At 33.2% G+C, this 23,777-nt stretch overlaps 1 protein-coding gene and 1 long non-coding RNA gene across 2 annotated transcripts; one reads left to right on the forward strand and one right to left on the reverse strand.

The window, feature by feature from the left end:
- Positions 1-1,551: 1,551 nt before the first annotated feature.
- Positions 1,552-9,685, forward strand: LOC136969288 (organic cation transporter protein-like). Its single transcript, XM_067263400.1, has 12 exons — positions 1,552-1,845; positions 6,904-7,031; positions 7,140-7,491; positions 7,576-7,679; positions 7,761-7,915; positions 7,994-8,162; positions 8,252-8,399; positions 8,476-8,570; positions 8,671-8,885; positions 8,961-9,142; positions 9,219-9,358; positions 9,509-9,685. Exons 2-12 carry the CDS (start codon positions 7,003-7,005, stop codon positions 9,561-9,563), a joined length of 1,644 nt encoding a protein of 547 aa, XP_067119501.1. The 5' UTR covers positions 1,552-1,845; positions 6,904-7,002; the 3' UTR covers positions 9,564-9,685.
- An 11,351-nt stretch (positions 9,686-21,036) lies between these two features.
- Positions 21,037-22,030, reverse strand: LOC136969340 (uncharacterized). Its single transcript, XR_010879806.1, has 2 exons — positions 21,739-22,030; positions 21,037-21,344 (listed from the first exon to the last, which is right to left on the reverse strand). It is a non-coding gene; the product is annotated as an uncharacterized lncRNA (long non-coding RNA).
- Between the last annotated feature and the right edge of the window lie 1,747 nt (positions 22,031-23,777).

Here is a 23,777-nt window from a genome sequence, read left to right on the forward strand (position 1 = left end):
ATATAAAAGTGTATGAGCTACAGTGTACTGTATCAAATGCAAAATCCATCTGTGCCTTGTGACAAATAAAAATTGCTTTAAAGCATGTCATATGTAAATATAAAATGTCAATTATTGTACAAAAACAGTCAAATAAACCATTTTTACATCAACAGAACAGTTTGCATTTTGTACAGATTTTGTACATCCACTATGTCATATATGATACATACCATTTTTTAATGACAGAAAACAAAAAAATTGAAAAAATGATAATTCACTAACAAGTGACACCCAAAGGTCAATAATATAACAAAGCTTCAATTAAAAAAAAAAGTTTTTTTTAGTAGTGGATCTCAAGAGGATAAGGAAACTGATCCTATTTAGGTGTAATTAACGTGAAGAAAACCCGAAAACTCCACGTGACCAGTCCGTTGACCAGGGGCGAACTCACAACCAGTGTTCAACGGTTTTATTTACTCGACCGCTAGTGAATGCTGTAATTATTCAGAAATATTTTATATAAAAAGTTTAAAGAATATAAATAATTATTTTCTACACACTATAAATTATACGAAATATAACATTGTACTAGAAGTTGCTTCAAGGATGGAGCTGTGACCGGAGGGTCGGCACCTCTTCGACGCCTTGTCAGAATAGACACCACCGTGTCGAGATTAACGCGGGAGCCGAGACGGCGGTTAATTCGGTCACTCGAGCGGCCACGTGCGCTGGCAATCGGATTCGGTCTGGAGTGAGAGGCAGCGCACCGGAAGTGACAACACCCCCTTAATCCAAGGCGATCGGGCGGCGACTTTACTGTAGGAAAAACGGGTGACGACTGACTTGGCGTTCAGTCTCTGTCTCTATTCAATTGACAATCTTGAGACGATAGGTCAAGAGGTTATTAGAAAGCGTCATTTAGTTGCTTAAACTGGACGAACGATTAACTCCCAGGTGTGAAAGTTGACAGTTATTTGATAAAATGGTATTGTTAGAAAATTAAGTCAGGATGCAGTTAAGTAAATAAGGCTGAGAGCCATTACTCCCCCCCCCTCTCTTGCTGAAATTTATGATAATAGCTTTGAAATTAACCCGAAAATTTTTATTCCTTATCATTTTAAATCGTGTATGGAACATATTCAGTACAGAACATTCTTATAACTAACTTTCTAATATCTCTACTATATGTATAAAATGTTTCTAGAACTATCCTGTATTCTATATACTAAATGAGTCTTAATGAATGTCAGTTCGATTGGAGTGGAAAAAGTTTCAAGTTTATTTTTATATTAATTAAAACAAATTAGTAATTAAAGTTTTTTTATTAACACTGATATAGAAATTCAAATATTTATTAACTGTAATTATGTTAATGAAAAATTGCGATCTAATCTGTTGACACCAATGTACAGTATAATAATATACCGGATCAAGGTCAGGGTATAGATAAAGAAAACCTTTTACGTCTACTTTGCATGCCGTAGGCTACGTAAGTCTGTATTTGAGAATTTCCTCTGTAGCAGAGGACTATAGACAAGTAAGTTCCTTCTCTTTTCTCTGCAGATGCTTTGCTTTGTGGACAAGTTTTCAATATTTTCTAATTCTCTTAGTATTGTATCGTTTTGCGTGTTGTGGATATTTAGAGTAACTATGTCTGTGACGTACGAGACTTTGTGTTAACGACATCTAGTCGGCTGTGGTGGACTATTTTGTCTGTGATTATGGTTCGGAATATCCTGTGTACGTTGTCTTCTAAGATTGTATAGCGTATCATTTTGTAGTGTGGTAGCTGAGTCAGTAATAATTTGTGTTGAAGCTTTTCATATTTTATGTATGCAACTTAGAAATGAGACTTACGTCGATGTAAGTGATCTGTGCTAACAACTTATAAATTGTTGTGAAAATTATGTAGTTTCCAGCCTAATGTGAAAATTTTTACAAGTGTTTATCTGTAAGTGTTTTGCCTTTCAAAATTTGTCTTCTATAGTTTTTTTGTATTAATTATTAGTGTTATATTTTATTTATTTATTTATAAATAATTATAATTAATTACAAAACAATAGGCACCATGGTAACGATTTATTCTTGATGCTCAAAATAGAGCATAAACAAAAAAAAGAAGCAATAAAAAAAAAACAAAGTAAAAAAGCGTAGTTTAGTGATGATAATTTAGTACATCAACTGATTTAGAATAAAATATATTTTTAAATTTCAACTTGATATTTTATAACTATTATAATTATTAACTTTATTACAAGCCTGATACTATTCCATGCTTTAAAATGTTGAAAATAATGAAAATTTAATATCGAACAAACATGAAAAAAGAAATTATTCAAAATGTAATTTAAAAATAAATTTATAAACGAAATAAAAATTAATAGATGTAACAAAAAGTAACAAACATTTTAAAAAAAGGTTAATGTTACCCTAGGTATCGAAGATGGCACTCGTCTCCGATCCCAGCAATCAGAAGACAGAGAACAGTGGGGACGCACGTTCTAACCTAACTTAACCTAACCTATTCTAATAATTATGGTAATTTATTAGAATAGGTTAGGTTAAGTTTTTTTTTTTTAACTCTTTCCGCCCTGTGGGCACTAAGAGGGCCTCTTTTGGTAGGCCCATTATGGGTTCGGCCAGGCCCACAATGGGGCGACCGGGTGGTGAGGGACGGGGCCCGACATATCCGAACGGACCACCCCCCGAAAAATTCCTGGGGATTATTCGACCCGTTCGGATTCGATCCCGGGTCCCCCAGAGCGGTAGGCTGCCACCTTTACCGCTCGGCCATCCGGCCCAATATTAGAATAGGTTAGGTTAGGTTAGAACGTGCGTCCCCACTGTTCTCTGTCTTCTGATTGCTGGGATCCGAGACGAGCCGCCATCTTCGATACCTAGGGTAACACTAACAGAAAAAAAAAAAGAAAATTACAAATAAATTACGGAAATAATTACAGCAGTTGCGTATATTTTAATTAAATAATTGGATAAATAAATAAATATGCATAAATATAATAAATAATATACGTCCTGAGTCCACAAAATAAGAGTTATATATATAGGCCTTTTATGTTTGTTGAATACATCTCGTATAAGTGAAGACATTGAACAACATGTTCTTCTTCGTCATATTAAAGGCTAACTAATAAAGAACACATTTTTTGTAAAGAATAAAACATAAATAGTGTTTAAAATAAATAGTACACTAAGACCTGTCAAGAACGAAAACTGAATAAAACGAAAGCATGCCTAAACGAAAAAAATTATTCGGAACAGAGCGATAACCCTTGTTTAAAACGGAAACCTGCCAAACCAGACGAAATAAATACACACACAGTTTCAAATTTTCCCCTGAAAGGAGTTAGATGACAGGCATGATTACTGCTAACAGGAAAAGTATGATGTACGGGAAGAAGACACCACTAATTTGAAGTTGAGAGCATACATTTTGAATTAAATCAATTTTTAAAATATAATTAGAAACTGTAGCCCGACATTGTGATGATGTCACAATAAATAATTTTCTTTAAATTATTTATTTTAAATGTATAAAGAGAGTATCAGAACTTTTGCAAATAATAGCTATTAGATGTTTTCGAAATGCAATAGTAACGAGCAATTATTTATTGTGACGTCGTCACAATGCAAGGCTGCAATTTTTAATCATATTTTTAATGTATTTAATTGAAATTATATGCTTTCCACCTCAAATTGGTACTGGCTTGCCCCTGTACATCATACTTTTCCCTCTAACGATAAAGTCATCGATCTAATACCTTTCGGGAGAAAATTTTTGAATTGAAATAACATGACATGGCTTTCGGTTTTTACCGGAAATTCGTACATAGTTAATCGGGGTCTTGTTTCTCTATGCTATATTTGGTCTCAAATTTAATCTATCTTACTCCGTTTTCGAGATTCAGGAAGGACAGACGAATGACAGTGGGAATGTATAGATCTACAATTTTTTCAAATTGTAGCCAAATAAACTAATAATTTCTGTGTTTATTCAACTAATTATACATTCGGGTAATAATTTTATACGTAAATCGCTATTGTTTTCTGCTTTTTAGGTGGTTGTGTAATTTTTTCAATTATGTATCCAGGATTCCTACATACCCTGAAAAAAATTCCTGGACCAGAATTTTTCAGGCTTGTTATAAACATGCGTTCAAGTTTCAGTAGATGTTAAATTGTTTTTTGTAACCTAATTTCATCTAAAACAGCACTTTAAATTTCGAATATACAATAGAGTACAATAGCTCTTTACTAAGAGATAAGGGATTTTGAATTAAGATATTATTCATTAAACTGGTCAAAATCTGCTAAAACTTTTATTCTTGTTACTGTCGAATTTATCCTCTTCTCGGCGTAAATTATTCCGCTACGAATTCAAGTATTCATGAGTTATTTCCCCCTTCTTGTTTTCCTCAAATAAATCTATTTAATATCGTTGGGTGCCGTTAAATTGTTTTTGCAGCCATAGGTGTTGACATCAACAAACTGGCTGATCAGAATTTAAAGGTGGTTTGTAGAACTCACCTTTGATAGACAATCTTTCGTAAGGTTATTTGTGTCAATATTTTTGGTTACAATAAATGGATTATAAGCCTACCGTATATCGAAATTAATCCATAGTTAATTCTCACGTAAAGTTAAACTGAAGGCCAAGGTCACTTTACAGGTTGATCTCAAACTCCCAACAAGGAAAATATTAGACTACTTTCACGCCTGTTCATTAAAATCGGCAGTCCTGAAAGTGATTGGTCACTGAAATACATTATGGTCTCGCTAATCTGATCCCCTTGTAATCCGAACAGCTTCTATCATTCCCTAATTAAAATAATTGGGCTTGTCAATCGTACATTTGCAGCTCATGTGTATCACGTAACTAAACTCAAGTCACGTATTGTCAACATTGCTACTCATTCTTTCTGTGACCCTGTTTGACTTACCAACAATTCTAACCTCTATTTCCTGCTGAAAATTATCTTACAACAGTAAAAAATGGCCTCAAAGGATAAGCATGGCATCCTTTCCATCAAACTCCCGTTAATCTAAATTTTTCATTAAATACGAATTGCCAGTAGTCGCAATCAGTTCGGATTAATTATTAATTTTATTTTACATTAACATATTTATATCGTTTATTGCTTTTGCCCGTATCTACATTAAATTTTGTGATAAAGTACTGTAGTTATATAAAGAACTAATAAACTACTTATGTTTATCATATCATTCGCTGGTGTAATAAGCCCTAAAACTTAAATAACTGGTTAAGGTTATCACAAAATTTAATATTGGTATGGTAGAAAGTCTTATATAAACTGTATTGATCTAAATTAACACATATAAGAAAATACCCTGTCATACCAGAAAAGTCTAAATTGACGGAACGAAAAACTAGACTAGTTCATTTCCTATATGATACGATGACAGATATCAGTGATTGGGCTGCAATTTTCATATTGCAGACGTACACATTTCCACTGTCGCCCTCTGTTGTCTTTCCTTAATATCGAAAAAGAATTTTCATTTATCTAATACCTTTCCCCCGAAAGGAGTTAGGTAGATGACCGGCACGACTGTATTGTAACAGGAAATGTATAATGTGCAGGGACAAGTCACTAGTAATTTGAGATAGTGACTATGTCAATTAATAACTACTCGTTTATTTTATGTTTTTTGTAATTTGATTAATCAAAATGTAATAAGCTTTCTTCTTCCTTGTATTGACAGAAATGCACAAGTACTAGAAATTAAATCTATGACAAATAGATATACGTTGCTATTTTCTAACACTTAATCGGTTGTGCCAAAATAATAGTCTTCGTAGTAAAATTAGAGGATTTTATAGCAATTAATTACTTTATTGCCATTTTGTTGCCTTAACAATTACTTAATTAATGCAAAATGTGAAAGTATCTCGCCGGTATAAATGCAGTACATGCTATATGGAAACTTTGTCATTTCCGATTGTTGGTGTTCGTATGTAGATTGCGCTACTGCGTGTGCATTAGTAATATCTGCTATGTCCTCCATTAATTTATTCTGGCAAGTTTGCGTGAAATCGTAACCTGCCATGTACCGGGTGCTATATTGCTTTTGTTTACTTTATTTCTGGTGTCAAAGGTTTTTATTTTACTCTCTTTACTAACGCCCATTCGAATCATAAGTACTGTACGTCTATTAAACGTAAAGCTATATTAAAAATATTTTGTTATTTTAGGTTTCCTCAAAAACACTGTTTTATTGTTCTGTATAAAAGTTGTTTACCTCATAGCAGGAACTGAAAACTAAGAAAATTTTATGAATTATTTATTGCCATTTTTAAATAACCCAATTAATGAGATATTTTATATTGTTTATTATCCATAACTATAATTGTTTCTTTAATTAACGCGAAAAATTTGATTGATAATTATAAAATAATCTTAAGATAATTAAAACATTCATTCCTTAGTAAATTTTACTTTATATTTTAATTAGATTGTATCGTTGTCAACATGATTTACTATACAATACAAAGTTCACTTGTATATAATTACCTTAGCTTTCGTATATAACAATAGTTTCATTCTTAAATCGGTAACCTACTACTACAGACTCATTCCAAAAGTAGTAATCATTAATTTATATAAAGAAAAACTGTATAAATATTTAATAATACATAGATAATAGGATAATAAACAAAAACATTTTTATTTGCTATAATTCGATACGAATAAATGTTAAAAAAATTCACTAAAATTCGTTGAATATTATATTTAAATTTTTTGTTTGCTTGTTATTGTTATGTATATTAATACAAAATTCGGTTGTGTTTAGAATCCAATTGAATAAATAATAGATTTTATGGCGAAAACTTCCAGAAAATTGTTAATATTTTAATTTTAATTTTTTATTTTGTGTTAACAGAAGAAAGTTATTAAAAGTAAGCAAGATTAAGCGAGAAGAAAGGTATAATATAAAACACATTATATCCTCAAAGTTGCTTATAAACCATAAGTTCTAATTATGAATAATACATCTAAGGAAATAAATAGGTAATGCTATCTATATTTTTTCTAAGTGTAAAATTAAGTGTATTTGAATTTCTAAAGAATAAACTTGATATTAAGTAATACAGGTCTACATAAATTTTAATATTGCAGTGAGAGCGACAAGGAGGAAGACATAACAGATATCATTGGACATTGGGGTAAATGGCAGCTGTTCTTGATGATGCTTATAATATATACAAATATTCCTAACGAATGGTACATGTTTGGAATGGCCTTTATGGCACCGAAAATAAATTACTGGTGCACGACACCATTAAACAGTTCTAATACTACCACTGAAAAATGGAAAAATTTTAGTATTCAATTGGAAGAAATTGCCGATAAAGAGACACGTGATCAGTGTGATGTTTATAGCATTACAGAAAAAGGAGAAGAGATTCGAGTACCATGTCAATCCTGGGATTACGATCATTCATTTTACAAGTCGACCATAACTGAGAAAGTAAACAGATCAAAATTATTTTATTGTTAAAAACAAAATTAATTGTCATTTTGTGAAATTCCAATTTCAAAATTCATTTTACAGTGGAATTTGGTATGCAAAAATGCATTTTTACCGTCGTTAGTTCAATCTCTCTTCTTTTTCGGATATTTATTATCTACTTTTATCGGAGGACAATTATCAGATAAGTAAGATTCATTAAACGTCATTTTCTAAGTTTTGCGTATTAACATAAAATTTGTTTGTAATTTTAAGTATTTTATAAATAGATTTGGCAGAAAACCCGTACTTTATTTAAGCTCGGCGTGGACATTTGTTTTCGGCATGATATGTACATTTGCTGAAAATTTCTGGTTGTTTGCAATATCTCGGTTTTTTCTCGGCCTAGGACTAGCATCTACCGGCTTAATTGTATATGTTCTTTGTACGTGTTATACACACTGGTACATTTAAATGTCTGTATAAATTATATTTAATTAATTTATCGGCTTTTTATGTATAGTAACTGAAGTTGTCGGAAAGGATTATAGAGTAGTTGTGGGGATTTTCAACAAAGTCGGTTGGGGATTAGGACAGATGATTATTCCTGGCCTCGTCTGGCTTTTGAGAGACTGGTTTTATATAAATTTAATTTATACGTTGCCTTATTTAATATTTCTTCTTTTGTGGTGGTAAGGATTTTTTTTTTGCACCTTTGATTTTATTTTACGGTGTCTCATAATATCAATATTTAAATTTAAAACAATTAAATCGACAACAGGATTACACCCGAATCTCCGAGATGGCTTCTTTCTCAAGAACGAGTCAACGAAGCGGAAAACGTGACTAGAAATGCGTTAAAAATAAACAAGAGAAAAATCGATCATTTGAACGAGAAACTAAAATTCATATCCGAGTTGAACGAAAAGGTCATTAATTTTTCTAAAATAAAACAAATGAACCTTTAAATCAACGTTCGTGAAATTTAAAATAATATCTTTTTAGGAAAATAAAAGAAATCAGAATAAACAGGCGACTTTTTCGGATGTAATGAAATCTCCCAATTTACGAAGAATGACTTTTATCTTGTATCTTGCTTGGTAAGTTTTATTTTCTCTTAAAGTTTTTGTAAGAACATCGTTGTTAGACTATATACGAAAGGCCTTTATTCATTGACTGTACAAAGGAGTTTCTTTACAGGATATCCACCGTAATATCTTATTACGGGTTATCATTCTCGGCCGACGACATTGGGTTGGACGTGCTCTTGTTTTTCTTTCTTGCTGCATTAGTAGAAATACCGGCGGGTTTTTCATATTACTACTTTCAGCGATTTGTTGGTAGGAGATACACGCAAATAGCTTGCATGATAGTTAGTGGATCGGCTTGTCTGGCAGCTATCGCCGTACCTAGAGGTGTGTTTCAAATATATCCAATTATTTCTTTCCGTGCTAAATAATTTTTACAATTTTCAATAATTATCATTGCAGATTTTCATAACGTTCTCATTAGTTTAGCTGTTGTGTCCAGATTCAGTCTGTCCGTATCGTTTAGCTCGTTATATCTTCTATCGTCCGAGATTTATCCCACTGTAGTCCGCAACGTTGGTTTAGGATCTTGCTCGACGGTAGGAAGAATTGGAGCCATAGCTGCTCCTTTCATGAAAGAAGCGGCAAGTAGTAATGACTTAGCTTATAAATTGCTTAGAAGAATCTGTGCTAACCGTAATGGAGATATTGTCATTTCAGGCATCCCAAATAGACAGAGCTTTTCCTCTGGCATTATTTGGATCCTTGTCACTTATCGGAGGTTTATTAGTGTTCTTCTTACCGGAAACGAAAAACATGGAGTTGGCTGATACCATAGAACAAGGAGAAACTATTGGAAGGTTTGTTCTTTCTAAAAATACATTTTGAATACTGGTTGATGACTCTAATGATAAGACGTTAGTTCTCATTTAAATCGTAAAATGGTTCCGTCGTCACTACCACCGACGGAGTATCAAACATGTAAATCATAATTTCGCTTTGTTTTTCAGGCATGAAGTATACGTGCTTACAAGGAATTTCGAGAAAGAAGATAATGTAAATTGAAGAAATAAGTTTGCTGTACTGTTTACAAGGCACTTAACTATTTGTGATAAGATAGATAATTATCTATGAATACTAATACTGTAATAAATCTGCTGCGGTAATAAAATTAGTTGTAAATTCAATATTTTCAGAGCCATTTCTGTGATCATTAATATATTAAGTATCTTCGAAAGTTATTTTAGAATATTGAAAACTTTCTAAGTACTATTGATAAAACACTGACGATTTCTTAAGCAAGTGCTTATTTCGTAATATACCAGTACAAACTTCATAAAATGTGTATAAAATTCAATTTTATCATAAAATCATAAAATTCAATTTAAGATAACTAAAAAGTAATAAAAATTATCTTAAAATGCATTACTTGCTAGACGGGAAATTACATAATTTCATATTAAATGGATTCGTTGATAATGAAGAAAATGTAATAATGTAAATGAACAACTTTGTAAAAATATAAACAAAAAATATTTTATTTTAAGGAAAAATTACATGAAACAAAAAATTTCTAATTGTTAGTAATCTTTATATAACAAAAGCAGACCAAAAAAAACAAAAAAAAACAAATTATACAGGGTCGTTGAAATTAAACTTCCCCAATTCGGAGGGCTGTGCAGGGCGCTGTATGGGTCATCATAAGATTAAATTTGGACAAAACAGATCATGCACTTGAGATTTATTTCTAAAAATAGTACAAATAATCATCGACAGATGGCGCCATAACACTAGTGAAACGTGATTTGCAAGTGACAAGTCCGATGAATGTGGTAGAGGGGCGCAACTGAAAATTTTAAATGACTTTAATTAATTAAAAATAAAAAATCTAAATCTAAAGAAAGAAAATAGCAGAGGCTGAAACTTTTTAAAAAATCTCGCAAGTCAGCTCTCCATTCTTCCAGAATAATAAGTTTTATTTAATCTAGTGTGAATTGTCTTTGTAAACCAAGTAATGAGATTGGTAGACGCTCCAACAGCAAACGGTTAGGGAAACTTAGTTTATTAATCCATATGCATTTCGGGTTGGTTTATTTCCCAACCCCTCTTCAGTGCTGTTAAGGAAATTACAAAAAATGATGAGGTTTCCGACAGTATTTATGATCACGGAAATTGGAAAATAATAAACATAGAAACTTACATATTATAAAATTGATGCGTTATTATGAGTTGGTACAATTTATAATTTTTTTTCTGTATTTTTAACAGGAGTGTTACAGTTACTACAAACAAAATATTTGTGATTTAATACAATTGTTACAAATATATATATTTATATACAGTTATACATTTTATATTGTTGTTGTTATGTTTATTGATTTAAATTAATTCTTACAATGGAGGAACAAATTAGTTACATAATGTTATTAAATATATATAAAAAATAAATTATCACAAGAATTCTAAAGATTTAGAGAAGAAGGAGAAAATCTTAAATAAAGTAGTTTTTGACATGTCGTCATTTTTCAAATGATTATACTTGAAATCTTCTCCTAGTACTAAACATTTTAGTTGGTTTACCACTTGACAAGATCCAAACAAATGTATTAAAAGATTCTCTGCCTCTTTACTATTGCAATAACTACAAAACTTCTCTCTTGATATATTTATCCGATAGCCCTTTAACATAATCCGAAATCTATTAAGTCTAAGTTGCATAATGAGGCTTTTCGTGGAAAAATTAGTTTCACAGTTTAAGTAGTTTTTTGTACACCAACCCTGGCGCATTTCGAACAAATTCACTCGTTTAGCTGAAGTAGACGATATATCCTGATTCCACAGTTGGTCTGACTTAGTTTGAATTATATCATTTAAGTGAGTTCTCAACAATGAAGCTGATCGTGTTGAAAACAAAAAGGAGTAGCCCAAGCTATCAAAAATATTCTTAACTGAAGCAGGCCAACTTTTCTTATCAGGTTTGACTGCTGTTAGCAAAACATTATAAGTAATTTGGCGCAAGTCATATGAGGGTAACTCCATAACTTTTGACCAAAACAGAAGAATAGTCTTGACAAATTTCAATTCCAATGGAGGTCTTCCCAATTCAAGACGAACTGCAGAGCTTGAAGCTGAACGCTCTATTTTAAAAAGTCTCTTAAAATATTTCATCTGTACTTTTTCTAGTTTAGACAGAAACTCCAGTCCCCAGACTGGAAATAAATAAGTCATCTTAGAACCAATAAAGGCGTCAAAAAGTTTAAAGATACTATTTATAGAACTTAGCTTCATTCGTTTTTGTAGAGTAAGCATATAGCCTGTCTTATTCTGTATGTCTTTGGCTATTAAATCGAAATGATGATTATATGCACCCGACGAAGAAAAATGTATTCCTAGATACTTAAAATATGGCACAAAACTGATTTCAGTATTGTTCACAAATATCTTATCAGATTTAAGTAGTCTGCCTCCATTGCGAAAAACCATTCCCTTCGTTTTTTGTAAGTTAACTGTAAGATCATTTCTTTTAGCATAATTAACTAGCAGAGAAAGCTTTCGTTGCAAACCTGTTTTTGAATCTGCTAGCAGAACTACATCATCAGCATACATTAAGCAATGCAGATCAACAGATTCTCCAAGAGCAAATTCCGAAGTTTCAGAAGTAGAAAACAGCTGTGGTAAATCGTTAATAAATAATATAAACAACAGGGGGCTTAAAGGTTCCCCCTGAGGCAACCCACTACCAGAAATGACACCTTTAGTATTTGCCAGATTGCCTCTCACATGATATCTTGTGTTACAAAATAAATTTTTTAGTAGCTTAATGAACGGAGTTGAAACTCCTAAAAAATGTAACTTTTTCCATAAAATATTTAAATTGATTCTATCGAAAGCCTTTTCCAAATCCACAAATATCGAATAGATTTTACGTCTTTTTCTTGACAAAACATACTGTATTAAACCATTAAGTATAAAGATGTTGTACATAGTCCCTCTTCCTTTAACGAATGCTCCTTGAAACTGGGAGATAACATTAAATTCTGTAATCCATTGATTCAACCGATCTGCCAAAATTCCGGTAAACAACTTTCTAAAGGTATTTAACAACGCTATTGGACGATAGTTTTGAGGATTTAGTTTGTCTCCTTTCTTGTAAATCATTTGCAACAACACATTTTTCCACTGCTCGGGAAATTTTAATGTTTCCTTAATCTTGTTAAAAAGTTTAAGTAATTCTAAATACATTTCCTCAGGTAGGTGCACAATAAATTCATTTTTTATACCATCCATACCAGGAGCTGATTTTCTTTTTAGTTTATGAATTGAAGTTTTTAACTCAGAGAGTGAAATTGGATCATCTAAAATAGGAGAGAAATTATCATGGTCAAAATCAAGAATTGAATCAGAATTTGGGTGACAAAAGTTATATTCTAAAAAACGTTCCCAGTCGTAAAGAGGAATTTGATTATCGGGTTTCTTTCTCCTGTTAAATCTATTAACAATAGACCAAAACTGTACAGAAGATCGCGCAGACTGCAACTGTCTACTAATATTTGACCAAAAGTTCTTCTTTTTAGTCTTACATAAAGAACGAAAGATTGCTCTAGAATCACAGTATTTTATTAGATCTTCATTACTACGGGACATTCGAAACCTCCTCAGCGTCTTGTTCTTCATTTTCTTCGCTGTTCTACAGTCTCTGTCAAACCAAACTGAAGACGGTAATTTTTTCGTTCCCAGGTATGTTATCATTCTACATTGTTCAGCTGATGACTTGATCAAATCCAGAATAGCAGAATAACTGTCCTCTATTTCATCACTTAAGACAATACTTACATATCTGGCCAAAACTGTTTCAGAATATAAACTGGATTTGTCTTCTTTCCAGATTAGTCCTTTTTCCTTGTCAATCAAGTTAGATTTTCTACTCTCGTCAGTATCTATCAGGATTTCAGAAATGACCAAATGATGGTCAGACATATAATCTTCAGAAATAAAAAATTTATTCAATTTCTCTACCAGACTCTCGCTCAGGATCACTAAATCAATTACTGAAGCACCCAGTTTGGAAGTATAAGTAAAGTCTGCTGGTGATTCAGAAGGATATCGACCATTTATTATGTATAAATTATAAGTTTTCACTAGTTCAATAAGTAAGTTTCCTCTTTTATTGCAAATTTTATCATTTGATAGTCGGATGTTTGAAATCGCATCCCCATGATAAATAGTGTCCATACTCAAGCCAATTCGTGCATTAAAATCACCCATCAGCAGAAGATCATAATCTGAAGTATAATCAGAAATCAAATCCTCCAATTTTGCAATTAAAGTTTCAAAGATAGGAATATGAAGATATGCTAATATAACCATCATCTCTCGTAGCCCTTTATATTTCTTCCGGTTAAATTTCACTCTAACAACCATTATATGTTGCCATGATAGCAGCAAGTTTACTTCCCCCAGGTCTTCATTTATACCTAGAAGCAACCCGCCGGAAGGTCTACCCCTTCCTAAACTTTTAGTAGCCATTACCTCAAAAACTTTTAATCTACAGTTAAGGCTTTTAAATCTCGAACACAGTGGAGCTGTAGACCAAGTCTCGGTTAATCCAAAAATATCAGTTTCAGAAATATGTTTAACAAAATCACTATTACTTAGATTAGTCAGGAGGGTACCCTGAGAATTCCATGTTGAAACTTTCAATCCAACTGTACACTTGCTCGGATCGGAGAATGAAGATTTTGAGAATTTGCCATTCGATTTTCCACTAAAAAATCAAGTTTCAATAATTCTCCTCTATCTAGGTCGTAAGTATATCTTTCATCGCCAACCTGCAAAACATCAGCCATCAGTCGAACTCTCCTGCCTTGCAGCTTATAATCGTGTAGAAAAGGCAGAAGCTTTTTCCGTCTCAGTCTTGAACGCCAACATAAATCATCAAATATTTGTATATTCTTCAATGCATCATGCGCCTTTATCTTTCTAACGTTACCAAAAATTAATTTCTTGTCTGCAAATGACTGCAATTCCACCAATACAGTATCTGATCGGTTAAATTTCACTATCTTAACTGTTGGAATTGACCTTGATTCACCTATCAATTTAGAAAACAGGTTTTGCACTTTCCTATTCAAATCGGAACTGTCATCTGTTAAACCTTTAATCAAAATATTTTTCTTTCTCATTTCATTCGACACCTTGTCTATAGAATGCAAGATCAAACTGTTTTTTTGCTGCATGTCATCTTTAAGTTTAAAAAATCCCTCTAATTTAACCTCCAACTGAGTTAATCGTTGGTCGTGTTCATTATGCAAATTAACCAACCAGTCGATCCTCGTAACAACTTCATTTAGAGTCGAAAAAAGCTTATCAAATCGGTCGTCCAAATATGAAATAATCTCCCTAGGAATGGACTTACTTGAATCTATCTTTGAAGAGAAAAAATCCTCCAGTTTCGCCGACTTCAAGGAAGGTTCGCTCGGAGAACGACGTCGCTTTACAGCAGATATCGGTGACTGGATCTGTGAATGCGGCGGAGTACGATCAACCGGACCAGGATTTAATTCAATACCACTTAATATTAACAGCAACATAAACACCATAATCCAAAATTCGATATTTTCCATAATTTTAAAATTCCAAGTAAGCTCACAAAAAAGTTCACCAACACTCTTTGCAGCAAGCAGCGCCCCCCATATACATTTTATATTATTTAAATACAAACTTACATTTGGAGTGCAGGTGTTATGTTCATAATGAGAGTGAAGACGGGTAAAGACCGGAGTTTAACGGGACTTGACTGCTAGTGGACATGTGTTGTAATGTTACTGTTTCCGATTGCCTTAGTTTTCGGTAACCTTACAACACATGTCCACTAGCAGTCAAGTCCCGTTAAACTCCGGTCTTTACCCGTCTTCACTCTCATCATGAACATAACACCTGCACTCCAAATGTAAGTGTGTATTTAAATAATATAAAATGTATAACTGTATATAAATATATATATTTGTAACAATTGTATTAAATCACAAATTTGTAACAATTGTATTAAATCACAAATATTTTGTTTGTAGTAACTGTAACACTCCTGTTAAAAATACAGAAAAAAATTATAAATTGTACCAACTCATAATAACGCATCAATTTTATAATATGTAAGTTTCTATGTTTATTATTTTCCAATTTCCGTGATCATAAATACTGTCGGAAACCTCATCATTTTTTGTAATTTCCTTAACAGCACTGAAGAGGGGTTGGGAGATAAACCAACCCGAAATGCATATGGATTAATAAACTAAGTTTCCCTAACCGTTTGCTGTTGGAGCGTCTACCAATCTCATTACTTGGTTTACAAAGACAATTCACACTAGAGTAATTTCACAGCATCCACACCTTCTACGTTAAGTTTTATTTATGTGTTGGCGGTGACACGTGCACCATCTGATAGAGAAAAAGGCACTAAATATGTTGTAATAAAAGAGAGTTCTAAAAGTTATTTCTAGTCAAAATTAGTAGTTCTAAATTCTAAAATCTCACCAAATATACAACTTTCTCTAATGTTTCGAAGATTTCTTCTTTGGCTCTGTGTACAAACTCAACAATACTCACACTATGTGAAATGGGAGCTTCCGGGGATCTAGCCAAAAATCTCACTCTCACGGAACACTAAGCATGCTGCAGCCGGCACGTTATCACTGTCCTTCGCAAATATAACAACAATTCTTCTCTTTCTTGGGCACTTGAAACCTTTGCCTCTTTTGGCAAACGTTGCTTTCAGCCGGAAACCACTTTGCTTTGAAGTGGTTAATATGGTCCTGTTACGGTGATTAATGCTTCGTGGCTAATTAACAGACTGCTGTATTTTTCGGCGCTGGCAGTGATTTCTTCTCATCAATTTACAAAATTACACATAACATAACATAAATTTAGAAATACGAAAGTTTATTTAATAACAAACATCAATTCCCAAAATTTAATGAGGAAACCACACACTGATTTTGTCACGGGTAGCGGCTATCTCGGACTTTATTTGAAGCTCATTATTATATTTATTAAATACAACACACACATATACATTTTCTGGGGAGATCTCGCTCAAAATCTTGCGGTTTGGAGTGGCTACTTTCCTTTAAACTTACTCTAAATATTAACATTTTATTATAAATGTTAATATTTAGAGTAACATATTATAGAGCATTTTTAAAAATTTAAACACTGCCAAATAAATTTTTCACTAATCATATGGAATAAACACATATTGGGACAGGACTAGCTCAAAATCCTGCGAGTTGTAGTGGCTACCTCTTTCATTAACACCACATCTTTATTTGTTTTTTGGTGATTTTGGGGATGATTTTGCTGAAGTAAAACTGATTTTCAAAAATTTCCTTACACATAATACACTCCTACTCTGTTTTCTGTGGTCTAGTCCCAAATTCAATGGGTTTTCGGGGACGCATCTTATACTATACGATCCATATTTAATATTTTATTGTTTCAGTGGATTTCTAGGACAGTTTTACAAAGTTAAAGTTATCTTAAGATACTCCTTTTACATGCACCACTTACACACTGTCTGGAGTGGTTTAGCCGAAAATTCAAGGGATTTTAGTGGCTCGTATATTACACTGGTACACAACTGCAATATAAATAAATTTTGTTACAAATAAATAAAGTTAAATTTAAACAATTATACGGAATAGTGGATACTTCTATGTAATTAAGCTCTTTCCAAGTTCATACACTACATACATAGATTTTGGGTATTCCACCGCTGAGTCCTGCATTCACTAACAAAATTATTAAATCAATATAGTAACCAACTTTATATTTACATCCACTTAATGCGTTAGTTTTTACAATTTAGATGTGCATTGCTTTTACTTTCTAGGCCGTGGAGTTCGTGCTTGATATCTGCATTGTGTTATAGTGTCGTTTTCGGCTACTGTTCGGTTTTCTTTTTTTTGGGTTACTCTTGCTGTACTTTTCCTATACTTTACTGCACCCTATTCTGTTTTCCTCCTCTGTTTTCACTCTCGACGAGATTTATGCAACTGTTGCTTGACTGTAAGTCCTGTAACTAACAGACATCAACTACATACAAATGGTGAAAGCGGTGACTAATTTCTTTTTCGTTTTTAGGAAAATGAACCAATTGAACACTGTCATTGTGTGGACATGGAAGAGTGACACATGGAATATATCCTGTAACTGTAGCATCATATGATACCTATCATTTGTACGAATAAAATAAACATTAGTCACCGCTTTCACCATTTGTATGGAGACTTAAGACTCACCCTGTAGATTGCTACTACTGTCTTACGTGCAGGATGTTGCTTTTCTTGTCATGATGTGCTTGTTTTGGTTTGTTTGATTACGAGAACAGGACACGTGGGCGATCTGTCGAGGGGGATGTCTCCCGGGAGGACTTTTATGGGAAACTGGCTCCCTATTTAGATGTTACAAATGTAAAGAAAACCAAGAAAACGCTATGTGGCCAGTCCTGGCGAAGCGTGAACTCGCAACCAACTTTAGTGGTTTTATCCTGGCCCCTGATGGGTCTTGGGTGCTTGGTTCTCTTGCTGTTACTTCGGTGGGTGGAGCGTATCGTCTATCTTTCTGTATTTCTTGTTTATTCTTAATATTTTCTTCCTATCCGATCTGGGTACCTTTTTTGACTTGTCTGACCCTCGGGACCAGTGTACTTGGTAGACAGCGGCATCTGCAGACTTTGGAATAGGGAGCACAAACTATGAAAAAAGATATCGTACATTTCGCAAAAAGCATTAAACTGTGGTTCAACGTCGGATCATCGTTCCCATACAGTGGCACTGGTTGCACTTGGGGCTAACTCAATCTCGAAAACAAGAAATAGGTTTTGGTCAACATACGACGAATTTGCATGAGTCAATGGACAAATATCGTTTATTAGTTTATTTTATATTTTTGCGAAATAGACTAGAAGTCACGAATTTTCTGTTGTTTGGGACCTCCTTGCAAATTAGAAAAAGAGTAACCGAGACGAAAAGGGCTGTACAGTACATGCTCCAAGTGCTCCAATGTATAAGCGCCCCTGTTGGTGGATGACAGGTTCTCCCTTTTTCCTCTTTGTAGAGCTGTCTTAAAATATTTTAATATCTCATTAGCTTCCTTTTTATTTAACTTTATTTTCATATTTTATCTTTGTTTTCACTTCACTGTCTCAAACCTTTCTCTCTGCAAATAGATGCCTTTTCTCTGCCATCTACCGCCTCTTTCTCTACTTGTATGCAGATTAGCTGGAAGCTTCTTATCCCATTATTCATTTGTAGGTCCTACTAGCTATAAGCATCCCGACGTTTTTCAAACGGATGTGGTCCACCGGGTGGACCTTCTTAATGCCGTGCTTCGTCTTTCTTAGTGCCATCTAATAGGTAACATGCAAACTGTAAGTTTACTAATTTAAATCTCACATAGAAATATAACCATATTAGTAACATACGAAGTAAGTATATATAGAAAAATAATTGTTTTAATGATATTTTGGGTAGATTAAGATATATTATTTTGGACCAAATGACAAACTTTTCTTGTGTCCATGTGTAGCCTGGTGGCTGACTTCGGTGTTCTTTCCTTATAGCTGAGTATGGTCAGCATGTGTTCTGTTGTTTAAATTAATAGTACTGTATAAGGTACTGTATAAGTACTGTAACACAAACACATCTAAAGAAACCAACACATACATTTATTTGTGTAGGTAGCAGAAACATGTAAAAATAATATGATATCATTAAACTAGCATATTATTAGATGACTGTAAATGCATAAACATACAAAGTGAGCTAATCCATGTGTTGCAAAACTTTAGTTCCACCACATCCCCAGGAGAAATAATGATATGAACCTGCAAGTTAAACGTTATAAACTATTTCATACGTGTTAAGAGTGAAATTGTCATACTGCTGCAACTTTGAGTTCTGTGATTTGCTTGATATAACGTTTTATGGAAACAAGGGCCATGGCAAAGTGTTATCCGCCTGTGGAGAGGTAAGATTGATACATTAAAGCAGCAAGAGCTGTTCAACAGGGCAATAGCAAAACGAATTAATCGGTCACATAACGTGGTGAACAATTATGTACGTAACCAAGAGGAATACAACCAAAACCCTGTTCAGGACTCAGCACTCAGTGAATGTCATCTTCGACGGGTCGTAAACATCCTAAAACAATCGGGATCATCACTCGGACAGTTGACACGTGATCCAATGGTTAACATTCATGTCAACCCTATCAAGAACTGTAAGACTCAACGGACGACTGCTGTACAAAAAGAAGAAACGTCAGCCCAGATTAACATCAGACCATAAGACAGCAAAGGTAAAATGGGCAAGAGAACATTCAAATTGGAATACAGAATGGAGACGAGTGGTATTCAGCGACCAAAAAAAAAAATTTAATTTAGATGGTCCTGATGGCTGGTGTTACTACTAGCATGACATCAGAGAGGACAAGAAGATTTTTTTCCATACGCCAAATAGGAGGAGGATCAATAATGGTCTAGGCCAGATTCGGATACAACGGGAAGACTAACATCGCATTTCCAAGTGGGCGTATGAAGGCCAGAGGCTACCAGGAACTGTTGGATATGCACCTCATGGCATTTGGAGAGAGGGTTGGAGGACCATTCTGGATGTTCCATCAGGACAACGCACTAATTCATGTAGCACACACTACATGGGAGTGGTTCTTAGACAATGGTGTGCATGTAATGGAGTGGCCTAGTAATTCCCCTGACCTTAACCCCCATGGAGAATCTCTGGAGAATTCTCGTTAGGAAGGTGTATGCTAATAAACGTCAGTTTTCAACTGTTGCAGAACTGCAGACAGCCATCACCTCTGTATGGGACGAGATAAGTCAGGATGAGCTCCAGCGACTTAGACAGCATATTTTTGACATTGGGGTGCAAAAAGAGGAGTTTCTGGAACGATAATATGTAATTTTAAACGGTGGATCTACATTTTTGCAACACAGATTATCTCACTTTGTGTATTTATTTATTTACAGTCCTCTAATAATATGCTAGTTTAATGATGTCATGTTATTTTTACATGTTTCTGCTACCTTCACAAATAAATGTATGTGTTGGTTTCTTTAGATGTGTTCGTGTTGTGTTTGCTTAACTGAAAGAAGTGGACCTAAACTTTTGTAACGCACCTTATGATAATAGGTAAGTATAAAGTTAGGACTTTTCACAGAATAAAGTTTCATACAGATATCTTAAAACACGTAAAGATATAAGTCCTGCCACAGTGACTGTTTAATATTACGAGCCACCATGGGACATTTTTTATTTTTGGTTTTAGGCTTTACCGTTCAGAGAGCACCAAAAGGCCAACCACTACACCCATACCTCGCTTTACGGCCTAGATACGTTCCACGAAACTTGGCCGCAAAGCGAAAAGCCGTATAAGGAATCAATTATTCTAATACAAATTCATACAAATTCAATGGGATCGGTTCCAAATTTGTTAAATATATAACATGGTTTATCATTCAAAATGCATTTTATCTTTTTATTTCATTTAAATCAAAAATACATACATAACAAGTACATACATTTGTACATAAAATAATAACAGACTCCAAAAACCAACAATAATCTATAAACAAAAATGAAACAACTTCATGTTACATAAAATATGTGTATGTTTACATACATATTTTTTTTAAAAATGGCTTTAATCTGAAGACGATGAAGAAATGGTAACCTGCAGATCACTGTCGTCATCATTTTTCGCTGGTAAGGATGGGCCTGGCTTACAAAAATTGTCCAACGTTGTTTGTCTTGCCTTCTTGTCTATTTCGTTCTTCAGTGATTTATAACAGCTAATGGCTGAATTAATTCCTCGAGAAACTTTAGCGCTACGTTCGACGTCAGGATCGTTTTCAAGGAGGATGTTTATTCCTTGTTCGAAACTGGAAAAAGCTTTCGACAAATTTTTTGATGTTAGCTGTTTGGATACAACAGGCTCTGTCTCTTCATCAAATGCCGGTTCTGCTTGCAACTGAATGAGTTCCTCATATGAAAGGGGTTCCCTATCAGCTTCAAGTAGATCAAGCACATCACGTTCGTTCAAACCTTCAAAGCCGAGATCATGTGCTAGATTAAAAATTTTTAATTTGTACTTACATACATATGTACAGTACTTACGTACCAAAAATGTCCCTAATTGTTTCCAATTTTTCCAGTTAATGTGTAACAATCAGTAATAAATATGTATATAAAACACTCACAGACAAGTCTAAACCAGCCGCTTTATGAGCACACACTGAATAAGGCTCGTAAACAAGAGGAAATAGCAAAGAGTGTGCATCGAGATTGCGCTTGCGCAAGATTGGCAACATGTAGATATATCGACATCGAAAAAAAGTTTTTTTGCCGTTATAGCGAAACATTTTAGGCCGTAAATCGAAAACGTGCCTTAATTGAAGAGGGCCGTTATAGCGAAATGCCGTATAAAGAGCGGCCGTATAGCGAGGTATGGGTGTATTGGACTAATAAAACATACTAACTATATAACCTAGATCTCAGTACTTTCAGAGCGAAACCTCTTCTTCTATTTCTTAATTATAGATTTGCTGTATTCTTACGTATTTTAATTAAATAATTCCATATTTTTAAGTATAGTATTTCGTTCAGCAAATACAATATCCAAGGTTAAAACGTATAATTTATTCAACTCCATATTCTACATATGCATTTCGGGTCGACGTGAACTCTCAACCCCTCTTCAGTGCTATAAAATTTGTACGTATTTATAAAGAAACAACCACAGGTGGAGATTCAATTCCAAGCATAAGTGCATATACGATGTTTGTGGGACTATTTATATTAAGTAAATAAAAGTACATGGTGATGCTGACTGTGCAATGGAATTTTTCTAATCTCTAATAAACCAGTGTCATGAAATTTCCCGACATTTAATTAAAGATTTATATACACAATTTTAAACTTTTAAAGTTTATAAAGCAGATATAAATTATTTCACTTTAAATGAATGTATTAAAGTATATATACAACATATTTGTTATTTAAGCTGCATGGTTCTCATTTAATAAAGTAATATAACTGTAATTTATATCAATAATATCCGTCCGGTATTTTGCACCTCTAGAGAGAAAAAATCTTAATACGTCAATTACAATCATTAAAATTGATTCACTTAGAACCAATTTTCAAAAGCTGTTAATACAATATTTCCTCTTTCCTCTACAACTGCGTTGAACACTTTACTTGACACATTTACTGCAAAGATTCCATCCGTACAAGTGTGAGTAAGTATTTAATCAATATAATTCGTGTAATTATTATAATATTTAATTTTAAATGAGATAAAGAATTAGAATAATTATTTAAAAATACATTATTTTCAGAATTAAATTCCAAAGCTCATATCATTGTGGCCAGTTGATTATTAAAACCTCAACCTCAAACATTTAATACCTCTTCTTCGTATACAGATATAATATGTTTAATTTTACACGTTATAAAATTTGGCTGGCTTTATTAATTATTCAACTAATCATTTGGAAGAGTGTTGCAAAGAGTTTTGAAGGGAAAGAAATTCATTCGAGCAGAAAACATGGAAAAATTGAAATACATCAAGAAAAAATGCTGGAATTTTTTAAATCTATGACTGAAGCAGTTACTAAAACTGGACACGAAAGATTCAAAAAATTTAACAAAGCAGCTGAAGAATTTAAAGATTTATTAAAGGAAACGGCCGATAAATGGATGGAGAAAGCGCTCGTTACGAAAAATATCTTTATGGACGAATTAAAGAAAGCATCTTACATGCTTAAAAGCTTTGATGAAGAAATATTGAAGAATAATTAAAACGGGATATTGTTTTTTTTAAAAAAAAACAGTAATGAGGTAATAATCATTTAAACTGTATATTGTCATTTTATGTTCTCTTATAGATATAAATTTAAATTGTTTGTATTTTTATTACCGAAAGTAATAATAAAAATGTACTGTTTTATGTTTTTAATTCGAAATAATCACATTCACAACAATTGAAAAATTAAAATTAATTAATTTTATATGCAGTAATTACATATATATTCATTGACGTCAGTAATAACCTCTCAAGATTTTTAGGGTTATTCGCCCCAAAAATCTTGAGGGGTTATTTTTTGACCAATCGCCATACTCTCTCTCTCTCTCTCTCTTTGTAATATGTAACAGCCGGAAAGGGTAAAAAATGTATTTTCATTTCTACGTAATGAAAAATAAA

Source organism: Centruroides vittatus, unplaced genomic scaffold (genome assembly GCF_030686945.1).
Source record: "Centruroides vittatus isolate TY-2023 unplaced genomic scaffold, ASM3068694v2 contig_1776, whole genome shotgun sequence".
In the NCBI taxonomy this organism is placed as follows: domain Eukaryota; kingdom Metazoa; phylum Arthropoda; class Arachnida; order Scorpiones; family Buthidae; genus Centruroides; species Centruroides vittatus.